This window comes from Salminus brasiliensis, chromosome 7, assembly GCF_030463535.1.
Source record: "Salminus brasiliensis chromosome 7, fSalBra1.hap2, whole genome shotgun sequence".
NCBI lineage: Eukaryota > Metazoa > Chordata > Actinopteri > Characiformes > Bryconidae > Salminus > Salminus brasiliensis.
In genome coordinates this window covers 22370087-22390290 of record NC_132884.1, presented here as the reverse complement: position 1 = coordinate 22390290, position 20204 = coordinate 22370087, and the positions used below count along the sequence as shown (strand labels likewise).

Below are 20204 nucleotides of genomic sequence, written 5' to 3'. Positions count from 1 at the left end.
CCTGAGCCTTTCTAAAGTCTTCCAGGGGCTCCAGTGTCTTTCCAAGGTCTGTTCACATAATAGGCTCTTTCATTGGCATGTTCTTAGTGGTGGGTAGAGTGAATGGGATCAGTTAACTCTTTATTGCATGTGCTGCAGAGTATGGTGGCAGAGCTGTGTTCCGGTCCCTGCATGACCCTGGAGATCCTCAGCGCTGATGCACCCAAAGAGTTCAGAGCATTCTGTGGCCCAGCTGACCCGGTGAGTTAAGAAATTACAATGTCAATTGTGCTATAAAATTATTTATTGTTTTTTTTTTTCTCTTCAATCATTGGAGGATCTTAAATCAAACATAATGTAGTCACCAGAAAGGCATACCCACTATCTATACTGCAGGATTTATTGTTGCTGTTAGAATGCCAGCATTTGTCTTATTAAAACATTCACTGTAAATTTTGTTAGAATAGCTGTTTTGTCCAATTTACTGAAAGGTTTAAATCAAATCTGACTCAGGACTCATTATTATGAGCTGGTTAAAGTTAAATTAACAGTTGGTACATTTGTAGTAGAAGGTAGTTTGAACTCGTTTACCTTTTTTACATCTTTATCATCATCACTCCCTTCAAATAGCCTCTCCTGCCGCTGTATGTTGCTCCTTAGGTTTCAAGGATAGCCTACTGAAGTAAAAGCCTGCTTTGTATTGCCTAGCTGAAATCTACACTGTCGCATGGTTTCATATTCTCTGTAAGATTATGCATCCTCTGTCCTGTAGCCAGCTCACTCATGTAGAAAAAGTGTTACAGCAGACAGGTCCGTGTTGGCCTTCCCTTTAGCAGTGTTGCATATGTTGGCACTCTCCAAAGTGCAGGTGGTGTCCAACTGTAATGTTGCCAGTGCAGTTGGATAACAATGAGCGCAAGTCTTTGGGCCAGAGTTAATCGGCTTCCCACTAAAGATGTCTGATAATTCAGTAGACTTTGTCTTCATCACTGATCTGCTTCGCCTTTTCTCATAGTTCACTCTCTGTAAATGTTTATAAAATAGGAAGCATAGCTTGTTTAGATCAGTGTTTCTTTTCTGGACTACAGCAAAACATCTGCTTTTCTACTTTTCCTCTTGCAGCTTTGTGTATGTTTATTATTATTACTATTATTATTACTATATTATTTATAACAAATAGTTCTTGCATTTCCAAGCTAGCACATTTTGTACAAAGGACTTAACTTTAGTGTATTAAAAACTGTATGTAAACACTTGGTTGCACATGCTGTGTTCTGGAGTATAGGATAAATAGACCTGATTCTGTTGAGCTTCCACTGCAGCCATGTATACCTTCTGCTGCTTCACATCCATCACAGACATTCAAAAATCATGCTGTAGTAATCACAAAGAATCACTGTCTGTACTTTATCATTAGTATAATCAGAGTGTAGCAACAATTTCAAGTTCATTCCAAACATGAGTAGACTGATAAAGCCAGTTACAGTGTTACACAGCTCTTTTGAGTCAGATGAATCATATGTAGACATGTAGACTTGATGATGAGCTGGACTGGACTTCAGTGTTACAATGGTATGTCAATGATTAACTAAAAAATCTAATAGTTATTAACTTTGTAGCCAAATTTGCAAGATTGTGTCATGAGGTGTAGTGAATTAACATGTATTTAATTATAATAATTACAATTATTATTTATTTATTAATTATTTACTTTTCTTAAAGCATTCTACCCAACTTATGCTGGGAAGACCACTGAAGAACACTGCACACGTGGTCCGTAAACCAGTTTAAGGGGGCTTTTGATTTGGGTCATGATGCGTTATCAGGCTGGAAGTAGCCGTTATATGATGGGTAAGATGGTCAGCAGCAGTACTTAAGGCTGTGATATTGAAGTGGTGATTGAATTGTATTAACAGACCCAAAGCCTGCCCAGAAAACATTCCCTACACCATTGCACCACCTTCACCAGCCTAAACTGTTGGCTTACGAATGTTTGGGTCCATGGATTTTTGTTTTTAGAGCCAGTTTCTCAGCAGAAATCAAGATTCATCAGACTACATTTTTCCGATCTGTCCAATTGTAGTAGGCATGTGCCCAATGCGGCCTCAGCTTTCTGTTCATGGCTGACAGACATAGAACCCAGTGCTTTTCTGCTCACCATAATTGCACAGGTTATCTGAGTTGCCATAGCCTTTCTGTCAGCTTGAACTAGTCTTTCCATTCTTCGTTAATCTCTCTGATCAACAAGGCATTTCCATCTACATCTCACAGTTTACCTTTTATTCCCAGCAGAGCCATTTGTAGAGTATAGCCTGAACCAGATGGCTTATTTTTTGTTGACCGAATTTATGTACAGCCATTCCCCAGAGCAGTGTTTTATTGAGATCAAAAAGTCTCACATTTAATTATCCTTCTAGTCATGGACCTCTAAACGAAAACGGAGCTAACAATATCCCATCTAAAAGAAAACTGTGTCTTTAATAAATAAATAAAATATTAACCCAATTTCCGTGTTTTTTTTGTTTTGTTTTTTTGTTTTTTTTGTCATATCCAATTCCCACTCAAAAGCTTGGACTCCCTCATCACATGACCCCACCAGTACAAGGAGAGCTAGCATGTGCCTCCTCCAAGTCACAAGACGCCAGACACCACATATTTTCAAGCTACAACTAACATGTGTCTTCTGGAACTCTTGCCCCACAGATGGCTGTGCCATCACTGGGGATTGAACTGGTGATCCCCTGATGATGAGTTTTAGACAGCTGCGCCACTCAGCAGCACAGCTTTTTTTTATTATTATTATTAAATACTGGAAACACTGGTCTTTAGATTGTGAAATTACAATTAGGCCTACATAGTAGCTAGGCTTACAACTAGCTTAAAAGCTTACATTACTTGTACTTCCACTCCATGACTAAGGTATCATAGTCATATTGCAATCGTTAGATTAGTTTTTGTGTTTTGCTAAGTTAACGTGTTTAAGACTTTTTGAGCATGGCACCTTGCACGGCACCTTGCTGGTGTCCTTCAGTTTCCAAGGAGACAGGCACAAAAGTTTCTCTCCTTTTAGAATAGCCTTTTTTTATGAATGGCTGAATGAGTCACTGGATAGTCACCTGTCACAGCTGCTGTTTTCTGAGGAAAGCAATCCTCTACCGTCCTCTACCATTCTGTACAATTTCATTTGTTGTTCAGTTCTTTTAAAGGCTTAGTGAAGATGGAATCTGTGTTGTGACCTCTAGAAGGTCAAACTCAATTGCCTAAGTGTGGCCCCCTGGAAGAAGCTCTGCACTTCTCAGTAGACAGCCCCACCCCCTCACCATGAATGTAAATGGCAACAAGAGATAGAGCACATTTTGTCACAGCCTGGAGATCAGCATTGCTAATGCATGCCTCTCAGTTTCTCTCCGCTCTCAAGTTCTCTTAAATTCTATTAGATGCTCTTTGCAGAATCTGCTCCATACCCCCCCCCTCTCTCTCTCTGTCTTTGTCTAGTTTACAGTCTCATTCTCACAGCCTCTTTGTGGTTGCTTAACAGTGACAATGTGTTAATGGCATGTTTGCTTACTGATTGTTATGGAATAAACACTTTAGAACTGTTGCTCTTTATAATATGATCCTCTCGCCCACCTACTCTATTATTAAGTACTTAGCTAAGTACTTCTGTTGGGTGTGGTTATCAGCTATCTGTTTATATTATTTGGATTTGTTTACTCTTTCAGCACCATACATACTCGCACATGTTTGAATTGACCAATATACATGCTCCAAAAATTCATACATTACATTAACTTTCTTCGAGACTTAAGACAATATATTCCTTCTCCTTTAAAGCTGGGGTTGGAGGTTTTTGCATGACAGAAAAAAGAAGTTCATTCATTGTTTCTTATGAAATCAAGGGTATTAAAAAAGAGTTTATCCCGCTTTAGAGCAACTGTCTCATCTGTCCAGGGAAGGCTTTCTACTAGATTTTAGAGCATTGCTGTAAAGATTTGACTGCCTTTGACTTCCCAACTCATCCCAAAAGTTTCGCATAGAGCACCATCCTTCCGGAGAACGCAGTTACACTGGTCCACAGCTCAATGCTGGGTGGGATGGCTTTATACCACATGAAACCAATAGGTTCATGTTTATCTGCTCCAGAGTCCTATTCTGTAAGCGATACTTCTCTACAGTGACTAGACAAACTGTGTGTGTGCATTTGCACATCTGTGTCAACAGTGGGTGCAACTTAAAGTGGAAGGGTTGTCCATAAACATTTGGGCATAGTGTATATCCTGATCTTTATGATGACCCCTGCATGCTGTGCAATACTGATCTTAAGGCCAATGGCATCCATGTGAAGCTGCAATTTGCAAATGTCCATGCTCTTTCTAGGTAGCCATGGAAATTGACAGCCACAATTTACATAGTGTCACAGTGCTAAGAGCTATCTGGCATTGTGGGAAAGATATTGTCGCTGTCAGCCAAAAACCCTGCATCTCTATTTTTGTCTTAAAAAATAATAGATATTATTAGATAATCAGAATCATGCTGTGCATTTTATCAGGATGAACCAATAGAAATGTGGCAAAATCTTTTTACACTGATAGTTAAGATTTTTCCTCTCCTGTAACAATATTCAAACATAAGCTGTATTAAAAAAATAGAAATACATCTTTTTTTTGCATTAGTCAAATTGCTTGCACACTAATTTATGTCCTAAAGTGTAATGTTTCACTCAGAGATTGGGAAAAATGAGGCTTTTACTGAGCTACGCAGCCTCAGGTTATGGCCACTGGTCCATGAAAGTTGTCTGCATCAGATAAGTATATTGATCACAGGTCCATTAAACTTTGCTTGTTCTAACCTGCCTTTGCTTGTTCTAGCCTTTGTAATGTCTTACAAATTGTATTTGCACAGATTTGTTTGCAAAGGTCAGTGAACAGGATCTTTGTTAGTTAAGTGTCCAAATTATTTAAATCTGCATTTTCCATTCTTGAGTTGCCATTTGAACATGTTATCATTATTGCAGTATTGTTTTCAGTTTTACTGAGCCTTGGTTTAAAAGGGGGGGTCTATGTTTATTATAAGCAGTAAATATATCAAAAAGCCAACCGTTGGAGCCAGTTCAGTTTGTTTTAGTACTCACGCACTATTGTAGTGCCGTAGGCAGTGAGCAGTATTCTCAGAGTCAGTCTCAAAATCAGAGATGGGCTGTTTGAGACACTGATCCACTAAATAAAGAAGGGATGAACTCTGCAGCTTAAATGGGCTATTATGTGGGATAAGGCAATGTGATTCTAAGGAGATATCGTCTTTGCTGTGAGAGAAAGATTAATAACAGTTAATAAAAAAAGGGATAACGCTGAGTTACAGTATATCTGAGTGTGAAGGCGAATGTGTTTTTCTTTCATTTCAGCACCAAGCTTCCAAATCTCTTATGGCATTTTTACTCACACATCATAATTGTTGCTTTATTGTGAATGGCTTTCTTGGTTTTAGCCTATGCATGAAGCTACGTTTTGATGTTTGTTCAACTAATACACTCAGGGGTCAGTTACCTTTTGGTCAACTTATCATACATTCCACCTCTACATTGCAGTACAGTACACAAGTGTACTGTAAACCTGTACACTTTTATGCTCTAAGCTACAGCAATGTTCTAACAAATCAAACATGGCATTTAAAATAGGTGCACTACATAAAAAAATCTGGTTTCTGAGTAGGATGTGTGGAGTCCTTGCTGTAAAAGATAAATTTACCCCTAAAAAGATAGGGGTAAATTCCCCTTCTTTTGTTGAATATCTGGTCTAAATGCCTAAAATACTTCACCCATCCTTCTACTGTGAAAAGATGACACAACCCTGTATTCAAATAAATGAAAAAGCTTCTGGTGTTTTTAAAACAATGACCATTTTGGACCATACCGGAAACATCCAGACATCAATTTTGTCTTTAGAATGGAACAGGCTGCTTCATTACTGTTTTTCAGAGTGATATATGTAAATGCAAACAGTTCTGATTTAAACTTAATATAATTTAATAACATAATTGAAATACCAATGCAATCTGCCTGCTTTAATGCTATAACCAATATAAATGTCAAGTTGGATATTGCTGGTATTGATCCAAATTGGAAGGTCAACTCCTCTGTTCTCCATATTTATATCTATTTAATCCAGTCTGCACTGTTCTTTACTGCTGCACTTAGCACTTTACTTTAAATATACAATCGCACATGTTAAGTTTACAGGTGTGTCTGTGTCACTGTGTGTGTGTGTGTGTGTGTGTTTGTGTGAAGGTTGGGTGTGTTTGTTACTTCTGTAATGTCAGTTATCGTGCACTGTGAGCTATTGTAACCAAAAACAAATTCCTTGTATGTGTAAGCATACTTGGCCAATAAAGTCCGATTCTGATTCTGATTTTGATTCTGAATTTGACCTGACCAAGCAATATGAGTTTTATGACATATGGATGATGGAAACTCTGAGAGGAGCTGAAAATGAGAATGAGGACAGTCAGTTCTCATGGCAGTCCTCCAGCATCAGCATGGCTCACTAACCACTCCTTAACCGAGTGTCCTCACGCAAACCTACATTGCTCCTGCTGCTCTGCTGCTCTGTGCTTGGTGCCCTTTGTCCCTGGGGTTACTGGAGACACTCCGGCGCCACGTGATGATCATAACACTTCATTAACCAGTGGGATTTCTATAGGGAGTCTGTGTGAACTTTTAACTCTGTCTTAGAACAAAGGAGCGTTTAGAGGAGACTGCTTATACAAAGACATTTTGAATAAGCTGTGAAAATTGTATCATTCTGTTGTCCACTAACTGGCCTGTAAACGACAGAGAGAGAAGTTCAAATCCGACAGGAAGAGAGGCTGTCATTACTGTTCGGTTAAAAAGTCATCTCCTGATGTAACTGGAGACTTTAATGCATGTCTGGCTCATATCGAATAATTCCTCAAATGAACACAGTGAGCGTTTTCTGGAACATCATTTACATTCTGTTTCCTTGTCGTCCAGTAGAAAACTGGTTCCTTGTGGAAAAACTGCTTGACCTACTAAACCTGTTTGTTGATCAAAACTGTGGCGTGCCCACTTTAAGAATTGGTTCCATGTCAGAATTGGAAGCATGTCTCACTGCCTAGACTAATGTGGCTAATGAGAACCATTTCCAAATTGTCACATTATCCTTTTTTTTGTCATACTGATGCGGAAACCGAACTTCTGCCAAATAACTTGATCCAATTACTTGCCTGAAGTAGATGGGAATCTAGTCCATTTTCGGATTGAACCAGGGATCTATAACATATTCCTGGCGATCTGTCTGCTACATGTATAGTGGTTTAATACCACTGTACATCATAACAGTACACCGAAAAGAAAGAACTGGCCAAACCAGCAGTTTCAGGGTTGCATTTTCCACTAAAGGCATCGTAATGGTTGTGCCAAGGAAAACTCTGTAGTTCAGCTTAGTTTCTGTTAGTTGTTATATAAGTTATACACCTTGACATTGTACTTCATGAATTTGATGTATGTATATACAACACTGGAACTGGTATTAATGTGCTAATCACCGTTGCAGTTCAGTGTTGAATACACTGATTGTTTAGGGAAGATAAGTGAAACTGCTTCCTCTTCTGCTCAAAGCCTAGGAAAAGGTATAAGCTTACTGTGAAACATTATCTTCAGTTGGATCTCATGATTTGGTCTGAATGAGTAGTTTGTAAGTATGTTTCCTGTTTTTTTGTTTGTTTATTTTGGGTTTTTTTTATCTCCTTTGTAATCTGCCTTACACATTTTCATTAGTTTAATGTATTTACAAAGCTTACTTTTACAAAATTAGTAAAATAGTGACCAACTGTTGCCCTGTAGTTGCTTGAGAAATTGTAATAAATAGTTATAATGTGTACTTTTAGGACTACTCACACCCCCATTTTTTTAGTATTAAAGTGGATCAGAAGATTTCATTACAGCACAGTAAAACCCCTATTCTTGCTTAGAGAGTGGACAGGGATTGTCAGCGGTTGAAGACTTGACCAGCTTTCATTAACAATACTCTCCTTAGGCATGGTCTGCATAACTGAGGACATATTTTGGCATTAGAAACAGCTAAATGTTTTCCACAATGTTTTCAACATATTACAAGACTAAAGGAGGTATACCAATTTAACCTGGACCAAGCCTCTCCATATTTAAGTGACTGTTTAAAGGCCCATGATGAATGCATTAGAAGCTGAAAATCACCTGTTTTTCTACTGTTCTTGGCACACTTACGAATATCTAGCCCAATGTTCCAAAACTGGGCTTTGTGTTTAGTATATAGTGACATCCCTAAAAAATCTATTATCAATCAAGTTTCATATGATTTTCCAACGTTGTATATAGACTCCAAAAGGACAAATGACACTCTTTATTAACTGTAAACTGTAACTTTGAACTGCTTTCTGTATCTTGGATGACTGTGAGTGTGTATAAGGACACCCTTCCTTGTGATTTGTGGTTATTGGGTAAGAACTGGTTTACAGCTACTACAATGTGTAAGCCTGCCTGCTGTTTTATTAGAAATTATCTCCCTCTTTTAAGCACAAAAGGTTCTTGTCTCCTGTTGCCATGAACGTGGGTCCTCAACATGCAAGTGTCTGCAGACATACCCACCTTACCTGCTGTGACATTATCTCCTTCACTGAATTGAAATACACGAGCACATTTGCCTGATTGTACAGACCTGAGCAAAGGAAAGGGGCAATTTTGTGCTCGAGTAAGAAGAACTCCTTTAGGTCCAGCTCTCTCAGCTGTAGTTAAAGTGTTGTGTTGCCCGGAGACAATAAATAATGCACTGTGCCGACAGATTGTATCAGGTGGCGGAGTTCAACTGGCCACATCTCAGTTACTGGACAGGCTTTCAGCTGCAGGTGTGAAAACACAGCAACAATGCTATCGTGCCTGTGGCACTTAACCTGTTAGACTGTACAGTATGACAGTAAAGTAGCTACTGCTTCACAGCTGTGTAATATTTGGCCTTGACTTAACTACTGCGTCAAAAACCAATTAGGAAAATAGTCATTTTATTAGACACAGATAATTCCTTGGTTTGACCCTATGAACGGAGGTCTGTAGAATGAATCTCTTGCTGTAAAAGAAGCAGACAACTGATATCTGAAGAGCATGTTTTGTAGTGCTACAGTGAGCTTTGAAGTGTCTTGGTGTTCAGACCAGGTTGGACAGCGCTTATTTTTCCCTTATTATTAATTTAAAAAATATTTTATATACAGTCGACCTGCACATCTCTGTGATAACTGAAAACATAAGCTTTGTTTTGAATACCTACCTTTTGTAAACACTTCAGCTGAAAGTGGTGCAAGCTGAATAGAACTTAAAACTTAGAACTTAGTTGTTCTATTACCTTAACATTCGTTGGAAAAGGCTGGTAAGTTAATGCAAGACCTGAAGTGCAGATATGTTATTTAAACTAGACAAGCTTCCATCCTAACTACTAAAAATATATATATATAACTACAAACTACCCTCTTTAGCCACTGTTTGGGAGGGAGGGAGGGAGATAACTTTTGTAGACTCAGGAGCACCTCAACTTTCTTTTAATGTAGAACGCCAAATATTAACATGAGACAATTGAAATGCATTTGATTTACATGACATTTGTAGTTTATGATGACTTTGTAGAAATAAAATATGATACTAAAGAAAATAGTAAAATTGACCATGATGTGTTTGAGGACAATATGGACTGTTAACATAGCTTTACCACTAATCCTCCTAAAGTAAACAGTGTTTAAGCTAACCCTGTTGTGAGGAAGGCGTAGTTTAGCCTGACTAGCTTATATTGTGAGCTCAAAATAGCGCTGTAATGTGGGCACCAAGATGGTGATTACAGTCATGTGTGAGTATGGGTTCTGTCACTTTCACTCACAACTTTGTAATGTATCTGCATGAGCCTAGGTATTGAACCCACAGCCCTGTCATCAGAAGCCTGATGCTCTAACCACTGAGCCACCCCTGCCCTGTTTTACTTAAACCTGTTTAAGTATAAAAAGACATAATGCACTGGACACTACATTACATTGTAGTAGTTACCAGATACATTTTGCTCCACAAATAAAATCGAGTGATTGATGAAATAAAATTGAAAGAACAATGCTCCACAAATATAATTGTAAATATAACAGCTGAAGTCCAGCTTACATTTAAAGCATTTCGGACCCATCAAGCAGCACCTCTTGAAGCTCCAGTGTGGCTCTGTCTCAATCGTGAGACCTATGGCCTATGTCTCGTGATCTGTCACAGTGCCTGTAAAACAAAGAGCTACTGTCAAGCTGTAGTCCTGGTCAGTCTCCTTTGCTGCTCTGTTAACCCTCACTGATGTGCATGAGCGGACATCTTGCCAGAACAGGAGACAATAAGTGCAATGAGAAACTGCTGTGCCCTTTATTTTATGATCTTTTTCAGCAACTAACTGGTTAACATTTAGCAGATGGTATGTCCTTTATCTCAAATAGCCATAGAGCTAACGTACAGTAGCATTTTGCACACTTTTCTCAACACTACATAGACACCCACCTATGTCGGATCAATTATTGGAGCAGTTATTTAGCAGTTGAGGTCTTAACTCTGTAAATCTGTAGTACTCCCCTATACTAGGTATATCTAGCTACAATTTACACACATTTTTTTAGGCTCATGCTGAGTTTCCAAGTGACTATATTCACCAAATAAATGACAATTATTTTTAGAATTGGCAGATGTGACGTGTGTTTTAAAGCACCAAACCTTAGTTGATGCCAGATAGGCCTGCAGTTCTTTATATGTTCTTGGGTTCTTTGTCAGAAGTAATCAGAACTATCACATTTATTTTCTCAATTTTTCTGCCAGAAAAATATCCTTCTATTAAAATCCACTATAACATCAGACTCGACATATGGTACTGTATGTGTACTGTTAGTACTGTTATTTAAAATTAATGACACAAGGGCTGCACATTGTGCTTGATTCCAGAATGTGCTTGTGCAGGGTAGATGTAATCTCATATTTCAAAAAGGCCTGCAATGTAGCCCGATCTAATGCACATAATTCAGTTGATAATAGACTTGGATCTGCATTACAGCACAAGCATATGTAAAACAAATGTGCCCCAACAACAGTTGCCACTGGAATAGCAAATGTCCTGATAGCTCATCAACAAAGTAGGTTAATCAAATCAATCAGAGCTGAATTGGTAGATGGTATTGAGTACTGTGCCCTTGTGGCTTTGGCCGACAGGGTCAAGCTAGAGACCTGTGGTTACCATAACAGTGTTCTCTGAGGAAACATCCTTGGTTTAATTAAGACGGGGTCTTGTTAAATCAGCACGGCACGGAGAGTGTAGGTTCAGCCATGTGACAGTTGAACTTTTACCAGGTGTCTTTTTGTTCAACCAGCCTGAGTGAAGTTAGCTTACAGGCCTGTGTTTTGTGTTGAAACTAGGAGTTAATGTCAACCTGCTTGTGTTGTGTGTTATCAATTTTCATGTTTTCTGTATGAACACAATGCATCATTTGCAGCTTGAACTCAAACGTGACTTTGTAGTACTGTATTATAGGCTTTATTAGAAACGCCATTGCAACTGAATTATAAACCAGTACCTCTACCTATCTTTATTCTAAAAGTTGTATGACTGCATAAGTTATTAATGTTGAATTATTGTTAGCAATAGTCTGATAGTCTCTTAGACCTTCGTGGTAGTTAAACATACATCTAATCTTCGGCTGCCTCCTTTACCTTCCTTATACACTACAAAAAAAAAAAAAAATCACTTACCCATCCAAATCATTGAATTCAGGTGTTCCAATCAATTTCATGGCCACAGGCTTATAAAACCAAGCACCTAGGCTTTGTGGCCTCCTTCTACAAACATTTGTAAGTCACTCTGTCTGCTAAATGCCTTAAATGTAAATGTAAATTAAAGAATGGGACGCTCTCAGGAGCTCAGTGAATTCCAGTGTAGTACTGTGAAATTTCCTCGCTACTACCAGTCAACTGGTTTTGAAACAAAGTGGAAGCGATTGGGAACAACAGCAACTCGGGCAAAAAGTGGTAGGCCACGAAAAAAAGCGCAGCGGATGCTAAGGTCACCAACTTTCTGTAGGGTCAATCGTCTCCAAACTTTGTGGCCTTCAGGCTTTGTGGAATGGGTTTCCATGGCCGAACAGCTGCATCCAAGCCTTACATCACCAAGCACAATGTAAAGCATCAGATGCAGTGGTGTAAAGCACGCCGCCACTGGTTAACACTGTCAGTTTTTGCATGACAGCAACAATGTGCTATTGTAATGACAGATTATGTCTTTTAACCATTACAAGTAATGTAATGGCAGATACTACAGTATTGTGTTATGCCTTTTAAATTAACATGTGACAAACTGTCATGTTGTGACACCAGAAATTGCAGCATCAGTCTTCACCACTTATATTAATGGACAGTACATGACAGCATATGGCATCTGCTGTGACATGTTTATAACGTAGTTCTACTGCATAGCAGGCAGATTGCTTATGTCTTTAAGACAATAATAAACCCTTTAAAGCAGAACAAGATGCTGTAATCACATCAGAAACACTTCTAGTGTAATTCCCAGTGCACAGGTTATATGAGGTTATAAATGCTTTTTTTCTTTTGTTAAGATGCCTTGCAGATCGATTTGCATATCTGTAAATAGCCATGAAGTGAGAGACTCTGAACTTGGGGTGAATGTGAAGCCAGACACAGATGTCAGCGTGTTATGAAGTAATGCAGCGTCACCTAAGCAGCTATTTTTACAGGAGAGGCACACAGGCAGCATTGTCTGTCAAAGTGAGCAGACTATAATAGCCTTTTCACCACTCCATGCTCCAAAGTGCTCAAAATAACACCAGTGGAATCATAAGTTATATGCTCATGCTGTGTTTGAAAGTAGAAGTGCTGCCATACTACCATGTCTGGGTCGACTTTCTAGCTAATACACAGCTGCTGTACTGCTGTCGTGAAACATTCAGCAGCCTCAGTTGTCGAGCATAACACATAATGCCCCCTCTCTCTCTCTCTCTCTCTTTCTCTCACGCAAACACTCTCTGTGTGTCTCTCTCTTTCTCTCTCTCTCTCTTTCTCTCTCAAATTTGAACATCTATGCACACATCTGTCTTCTGTCTCTCTCTGTGAGAACAACATCAGAAAGACAATAACACTGTCAGCAAAAGAGAACATTTGGCTACAGCTTATTTGTTCCTCACCAGTGTAGCCACGTGACGTCATGTGTCCTCTGTATTGACGTTCTCTCTGTTTGGACTGTAATGGGCACCGAAGGGGGAAGCAGCTTGTAACTGCTCTGCGCATGTCTGTCCGTCACAGGCTATAGCATGGATTTACTTTCACAAGAGCAGCATTCAGATATGTTTTGCTTTCCCTATACAAAAGTTGAATACAGTGAAAACATAGTACATACAGTGCATAGTGTACATCATTTATAGTTTGACATGTATTTGAAAGCATATTTTTAGTTTTTTTATATATATGTTTATTTTTGTTGGGATTTTTGTTTTTTATGTTGTCTTTCTTTTGGGTTTTTTCTTTTGTTTATTTTTTTAGTTAAGCTGCTACAAGCTATAAATATAGTTATTATCATTATTATGATTATTATTATGATGTTGTATTCTATTCTCATATGGGATGTGTTGGACTGAAGAGGTGTTCTCAGAACGTTTAGCGCTAACTTGTAGAGGGTGTTGAAATTGCTCAGCAGTGCCTGTCTGGCCTATTTTAGTCTCCGCAAAGGTCTGTAGCCTGCATGTGAATGTTGTTGGTAGCACTCAGCGGGGCTCATTAGAATGAAATTAAGCTCACTGGCTGTAGGTCACTTGTGGGTAACTAATGCAATTACAGAAAGCCGACTTTGGCTGGGAATTTTTTTTCACCGCTCTGCAAATCTCCCCCAATTTCCGTCTTCCTATGAGCAAGTCTGGCAACTGCGTGTGCATACATTTCTGTTGCATCCTACCACACATTTCAGTTCCTGGATGCTTAATTATGTGAGTGAATATGGATGCAAAAGCAGCACTTGCAAAAAGGTTTCTGCTGGATTCACAGAGCCTTTGTATTTCCCAGATTAATTTGCATTCATACATGTAGGATGATGAATCTCAATCTAATGTGATGGGTGTGTTCACAATGTAAAGCTGTAGATTTACATAAACATATTCAGTAGAACTTCTGTGTGCTACTGTAAGTTAATAATAGATAAATGAAATTGTTAGATGAATGAAGTCAATTGCACTCTTTAGATTCTATATTTTGGAGGATTGCTTTAGATATGAATATGCTTTCTGGCAGAAGAAAAATTGGTAATACTTTACTGATCGACAGGATCCATAAGGCTACATAACAGCCTACATAAACCTTTTATGACAACTGACAGAAGCCCAAGTAAACACCTGAATTACAAAAACTTTTTAGGTACTTTAGATATTAAATAGTTACTGTACTGAAATACGAAACCACCTTGTAGACTATTTTCAGGTCATTTGGTGCATTCATCCTCAAGTATTTGGGATAAATATTTTTGCAAGGATCTTGCAATATTAGAAACAGGAGAATTGTGAACTGGATATGAATTTGAGGTTCGCTATGGCATGTGATTCAAAAAATGGCCACATTCTAAAAATTGCTGATTTAAAAATAACCCAAAATATAGCCTTATGCAGCAATTCGAGGGTTCAAGCATGAATCAGCACGATGAGGCTTTATGCCATTTTGGCCAACTAGGCTTAAAAACGCCTTATGCAGTTTGGGTCTTATTTACAGAGAGCATCTAAATGCAATGAAGTCAAGAGTTTATCAAAATTTCGTAATTTGACATAATTTGTTGAGCAGTGGCCTTTAAATGTGATCCACGCCAAGATCTTTGTCTGTGCTTAATTTCATCTGTACTGATCTGTTGAGGTTTGTATTACATTCTAAAGAATGTCAACATGGATGTCAAAATGCATAACTCATGGACAATTTTCTGACAATTGTATTAGCAATGATGTTTGGATCTTAAAGTTTAACCCTTTGACACACATGAGCAGCCGTTGATCAAGTTTCATGTCTCTGTGACTTAGTTTCTTCTGGCCATTTCATTTTAGGTGAGAAACGAAGTAAGAACATCCTAACAATTACAATAACAGTTGCCTTTTTCACAAAGTTTGAATCTTAATTTTGTCAATTTGGTAACCCAGTTCTGGGTACAGTATAGATGAACACAGCATGCGTTGTTTTAACTCAGCAGTGTTGGGTAAACAGCTAGGCCCAGTGTGCTGGGTTAGTGCTGGGTTATTTTTACCCAGCTGCAGCTGTCTGAGCTAGGTTTGAAATGTAAATAGCTTTTGTGATCTAAATTCTGGTCACCAAGGCCGTTAGCGTACAGGGGAGCTGTAACTTGGCATAACCAACTACAATTACTTTATTCCATAAAGTACATTAATACCTACCTAAATGTTATCTAACATTTGAACTGTTCATTATATATAATTCAGGGATAAATTATATTCAATATAAAAATTCAGTGAGACGCCTCAAACAAACACCTTTACATCTTACAACAAATGCTACACATGATTATCCAAATATGGTTTATATCACAGGTACAAAAAACAAACAAACAAACAAAAAAATTATATAATTATTTATATATATATATATATATATATATATATATATATATATATATATATATATATATATATATATATATATATATATAATTTTATTTTTCAACCCAGAATCCTAAAAGGTAAAAGGTCTGTACTGTAAGTAGCTGTACTTACTTATTTGCTGAGTTTTCCTTACAATAATGCCCCGCCCATGGGTTAATGGGTCCCCATTGGCCGGGTTTTACTGTGTTCCAGAGGCTGCAGTTGACACTGTGGAAATGAACCAACAGATCACATTAACAACAATTACAACAACAACAAATGTTTATGTAGATTTATTTCAGGTGTCATGTAGCATTAAGTTCTGCTCTTCAGTATAATGTTACCAGAAAAGACATGGTTAGGGCGTGGCTATCATGTCATGTTTCAGAGTTGCGAAACGATCTGTGATTCTTACAAAATCTTCAAATGACTCTATACATAGTCCCTTGCGAAATCCTTAGGGGAAAATACACTTTTTGATAAAACTAAGTGGAGAAGAAGATACCATTACACTGATGTGGCCTTGAAATATTTGTCTGTTTTTCCTAGTCTGGTGAGGAGAGGAATGTAACTCCCTGGTACAATTCACTCCATAACAGCAGATTACTGCATGGCCTCAGATGGTAAACTATGTGTTTTAACGAAATGTGGGCTTATTCTGACTTAAAGAGTAATTCACAGTAATAACTTTCCTTCAGCGTATGTGTGGTCCCTTTTACCCGTAAAAATCTCTTAACCTTATAATAATGTGTTGGCTTTATGTGTGGTCTCAGGAGACCTACAAGCTCTTGAGACGCTGTGAATTTTTGAGATTGTGCCAAAATGGAGACTGAACGATGGAAGTGACTCAGGAAAGCTTGTTATTCTCCATTTTCTTTGAAGCTTATTTACATTTGGATGACCCCTGAGATCAGTGGCGAGAGGGGGACGGATCACGTTTCCTCATGGTGGAGATTAGCGCAGGACAGTAGAGCCGATGGTCTGTGTCCTTGGGAACATTTCGTTTAGTCATGTTCCATTTTGGCCTGGCTAGTTAGCCAGCAGAGCTTTAAATGAAAAGCACATGTGAGCACAAATTAAAGTCAAGACCTGGTATTAGTCCAGCATTACAGAAAGGGCATTGAAATGGCAATTCTGTGTTCAGCGGCAGTAGGAAAACCCTGACCACATGGGTAGCTGTCTTCTAGAGAAGACCCAGGTTTTATTGAGTGCATGTGTCCGTATACTGGCATTGATTGTTTTTTTGTTTTTGCTCATTTTAATAGAAGAACAGAACAAAGGTTGGGTGTAGCATACAGCATTCAGAGAGCATCTAACAGCATCTCATATGATAATATATATTTTGAAAATACTGCAATGAGGCCTGGGAGAATTCATGATTATCATGGGACCTAATGATGATCATGCATTTGGTTGATTTTTAATAATAAAGATATCCTCATTGATGTTCTCTATATACAAACATATCAGGCGAATGTTTTGTTAGCCCTGGTCAACATTTCTGTGAATAGTTGTAAAGATGTGAGTAAACAACTTTCTGATGTCCAAAAGGCATATGTTTAAAGATAATAAACATTCTCATAATCAACTATTTTTATATGATATTGCTGTATTGTTATTGTTGCAAGGTGCTGCGAATTTCAAAGCTCCATAAATAGTCTCTTTAAACATGTCCTAAAAACATAAGACAACCATATTCACCATTAGTGTTGGACACGGATGGAATTTGGCCTCTGCCTTTGACCCATCCGTGCAGTAAACATGCACATACACACTAATTAGCAAACATACACAGTGACCGTGAGCAACACATGCACGGAGTGGTGGGCAGCCATCACTGCAGCGCCTGGAGAGAATGGAGGGTTAAAGGCCTTGCTCAGGGGCCCAACGATGGCAGCTTTCCGAGCCCGGGTATCGAACCAACAATTGCATAAATAGCCCAGTGCTCTAATCGTTGAGCCACCACTGTCCCCTACTAGACAGCTGGCTTTCTGAAAACTCAAATAATGGTTGCATACAAAGCAAACTTTTTTAGGTAACCGTTTCCTCAGTTTGTGAAGTAAAGAAATGTCTGTTAACAGGAACGGTTGAGGTTCTTGTAGGATTACTTCTGCAAAAGATCTTCTAAAACACTTAGTAGACTGGAGTGGTGCATTGTTTTACTATGCAGGCACCTGCACAAAAATGTATCCTTCACTGAAGAGTCCTCTGCATCCTCACCAGACAATTCAGCATCAAACGTTTTCAGATGAACATCTAAACAATCTAAAGCATTTTGGCTGCAGGGTTTCATCAGTAGGACATATCTAACTAAGAATGGGTGAAATTCCCCAAACAAAACAAATAAAAGACTCTTATCTGGCTACGAAATGCATTTACAACTTGCCAAAGGGGGTGTTACTAAGTACTGACCATGCAGGGTGTCCAAACCTTTGCTTCAGGCCCTTTGTCGGGGTGTGGCTCAGCGGTTAGAGCGCCGGGATATCGATAACAGGGTTGTGGGTTCGATTCCCGGGCTCGGCAAGCTGCCACTGTTGGGCCCTTGAGCAAGGCCCTTTACCCTCTCTGCTCCCCGGGCGCTGGAGTTGGCTGCCCACCGCTCTGGGTGTGTGTGTGTGTGTACTCACTGCCCCTAACACGTGTGAGTGTGTGTTCACTACCAGATGGGTTAAATGCGGAGGACACATTTCGCTGTACAGTGTACACTGTACAGTGACAAATACGTGCACCTTTACCTTTTTTTCTGTTTTTAAAAGAAAGAACTGTAGAAAATGTAAATAAAAACAGTTCTTAAAATATTACATAATGTTTGTTCTCTAACTTTATGCCTTTTATAAATCAGGCATAGCTATTCGGAGTAAGAGAAATGTTATCTAGAGATGCCCAAACGTTTGCATGCCACTGCATGTGACATATACTTAAGTATTTTGTGTTGTAGCATAGCCGTGCAGTTTGAAATCGTATTGTGGACATGAGGAGGATTATCCCCCCTCTGTTTTGCTGCATTACAACATGCTCAGAATGTTGAGCATACTGCTGTGTGCCAGCCTGGTGGTTCTGACAGGCTAGAGGGATTTTGGTGGCCCAGTGGTTTTTTACAGGCTTGGTTAAACCAGTGATTTCTGGGGAGTTCACTTCATTTGTGATTTACCAAGCTAATACTTATAATCGGTTAAGAACGGTTACTTATTAAGCAACCCGAAGATTATTTTGCCAGCTGTATATGATTCAGAGTTAGTAAAGAGGACTGTAGGTGTGGCGGAAGTAGCATTAGCTGCTTATTTTTATGAGCAGATTGAGTAATCTGATGCTTTACAGCAAATGACCAGTAACCTGATTCTTTACTATTGATGGCCATGAGAAATCATCACTACACATGCATTGATGTCTAGGCTCCATTCAGGCAGTGGTGGTGTGTGAAGGAAATACACTGCACTGCTGGCAAGGTCTTTTCAAATTGTGCCATTGGTTAACCCCATTGTTTTCACTGCATAACAGTTGTCACTATGTTATTATTACACTATTGTCCTGTATGTTTTATTACAGGAAATTGCACGGCATCTGCGGCCCACCACTTTGCGAGCACTGTATGGCAAAAACAAAGTGCAGAACGCCATCCATTGTACCGACCTTCCAGAGGATGGTTTGCTGGAGGTGAGCTGTTTTTCACATCTTATCCCATTTCATGTTTATTTGACTAATAGACTGCTGCCATGTTGGCTGGACTTGCTTTGATTATCGGATTCACAAATAATTCAGCATCCCATGTGTGACCGAGTGCTGGGTCTCATGACCACCATGTCCACCGTAGGCGGAACCAAACCCACAATATAATCTCTGGGGAAAGGGGGAAAAGGAGAACAGGGATACTTTGAGAGGATGGAAGGTGGGGGGAAGCAAAGGCATTGTTTTCCCAGGGAGTGGGTTTGGCCCATTCGACGTCATTGTTTCGCACAAGCTCCTGATCTGTCCAGCCCCTCTAACAAACGAGTTCTTGTTAATCATTCGCCTGCTGACCAGCTCAGCTACACATTCCAAGAGCCTGAGAGAGGACATGCACTCACATCTATGGTGAAAGCACTCTCTCATACACATGCATGTAGACATGCAAACACACTAGGCCTTCAAAGATGTGTTTCAGAGAAAGTCTGTTGTTTCGAAATGAATCAAACTGGCTGACTGATGCATTGTCTTGATCAATACGATGCTAAATGTGTGGCAACACAAACAAGTATATTGTTGCTGTTGTATCTCCAAAATGGCAACTTTACAAAACAAAACAAGTTTTTTTTAATACTATTTGAAGAGCAAATACCAGATTCACATTATGTCATTATGTTTAACCTAAAGGCACCTGGAATGGTTTTAAAAGTTAAGGCACTTCAAAAAAACTCTTGAAATAATAACTAATTGCAGTTGTTTTTTTATGAATAATGCGGTATTTTCTATCTTGCAGGTCCAGTATTTCTTCAAGATTTTAGATGGATGATGCCGTTTTTTATTTCATATTTAAATTAAATAAAATAACTTTGACAACAGCC

At 38.9% G+C, this 20204-nt stretch overlaps 1 protein-coding gene across 2 annotated transcripts in view; it reads left to right on the top strand.

Annotated features, from left to right (window-relative positions):
• Window positions 1–20201, top strand: part of nme7 (NME/NM23 family member 7) — a 41787-nt gene extending 21586 nt beyond the window's left edge. Inside the window, exons 10-12 of one of the 2 annotated variants that reach the window (XM_072684146.1) lie at window positions 139–240; window positions 19210–19317; window positions 20120–20201. In XM_072684146.1, the coding sequence (XP_072540247.1) occupies window positions 139–240; window positions 19210–19317; window positions 20120–20152 (243 nt within the window). In that variant the 3' untranslated portion in view covers window positions 20153–20201. Of the gene's footprint in view, window positions 1–138; window positions 241–19209 lie in introns of both variants that reach the window. The other variant, XM_072684145.1, reaches the window with a different exon arrangement.
• Window positions 20202–20204: the final 3 nt, after the last annotated feature.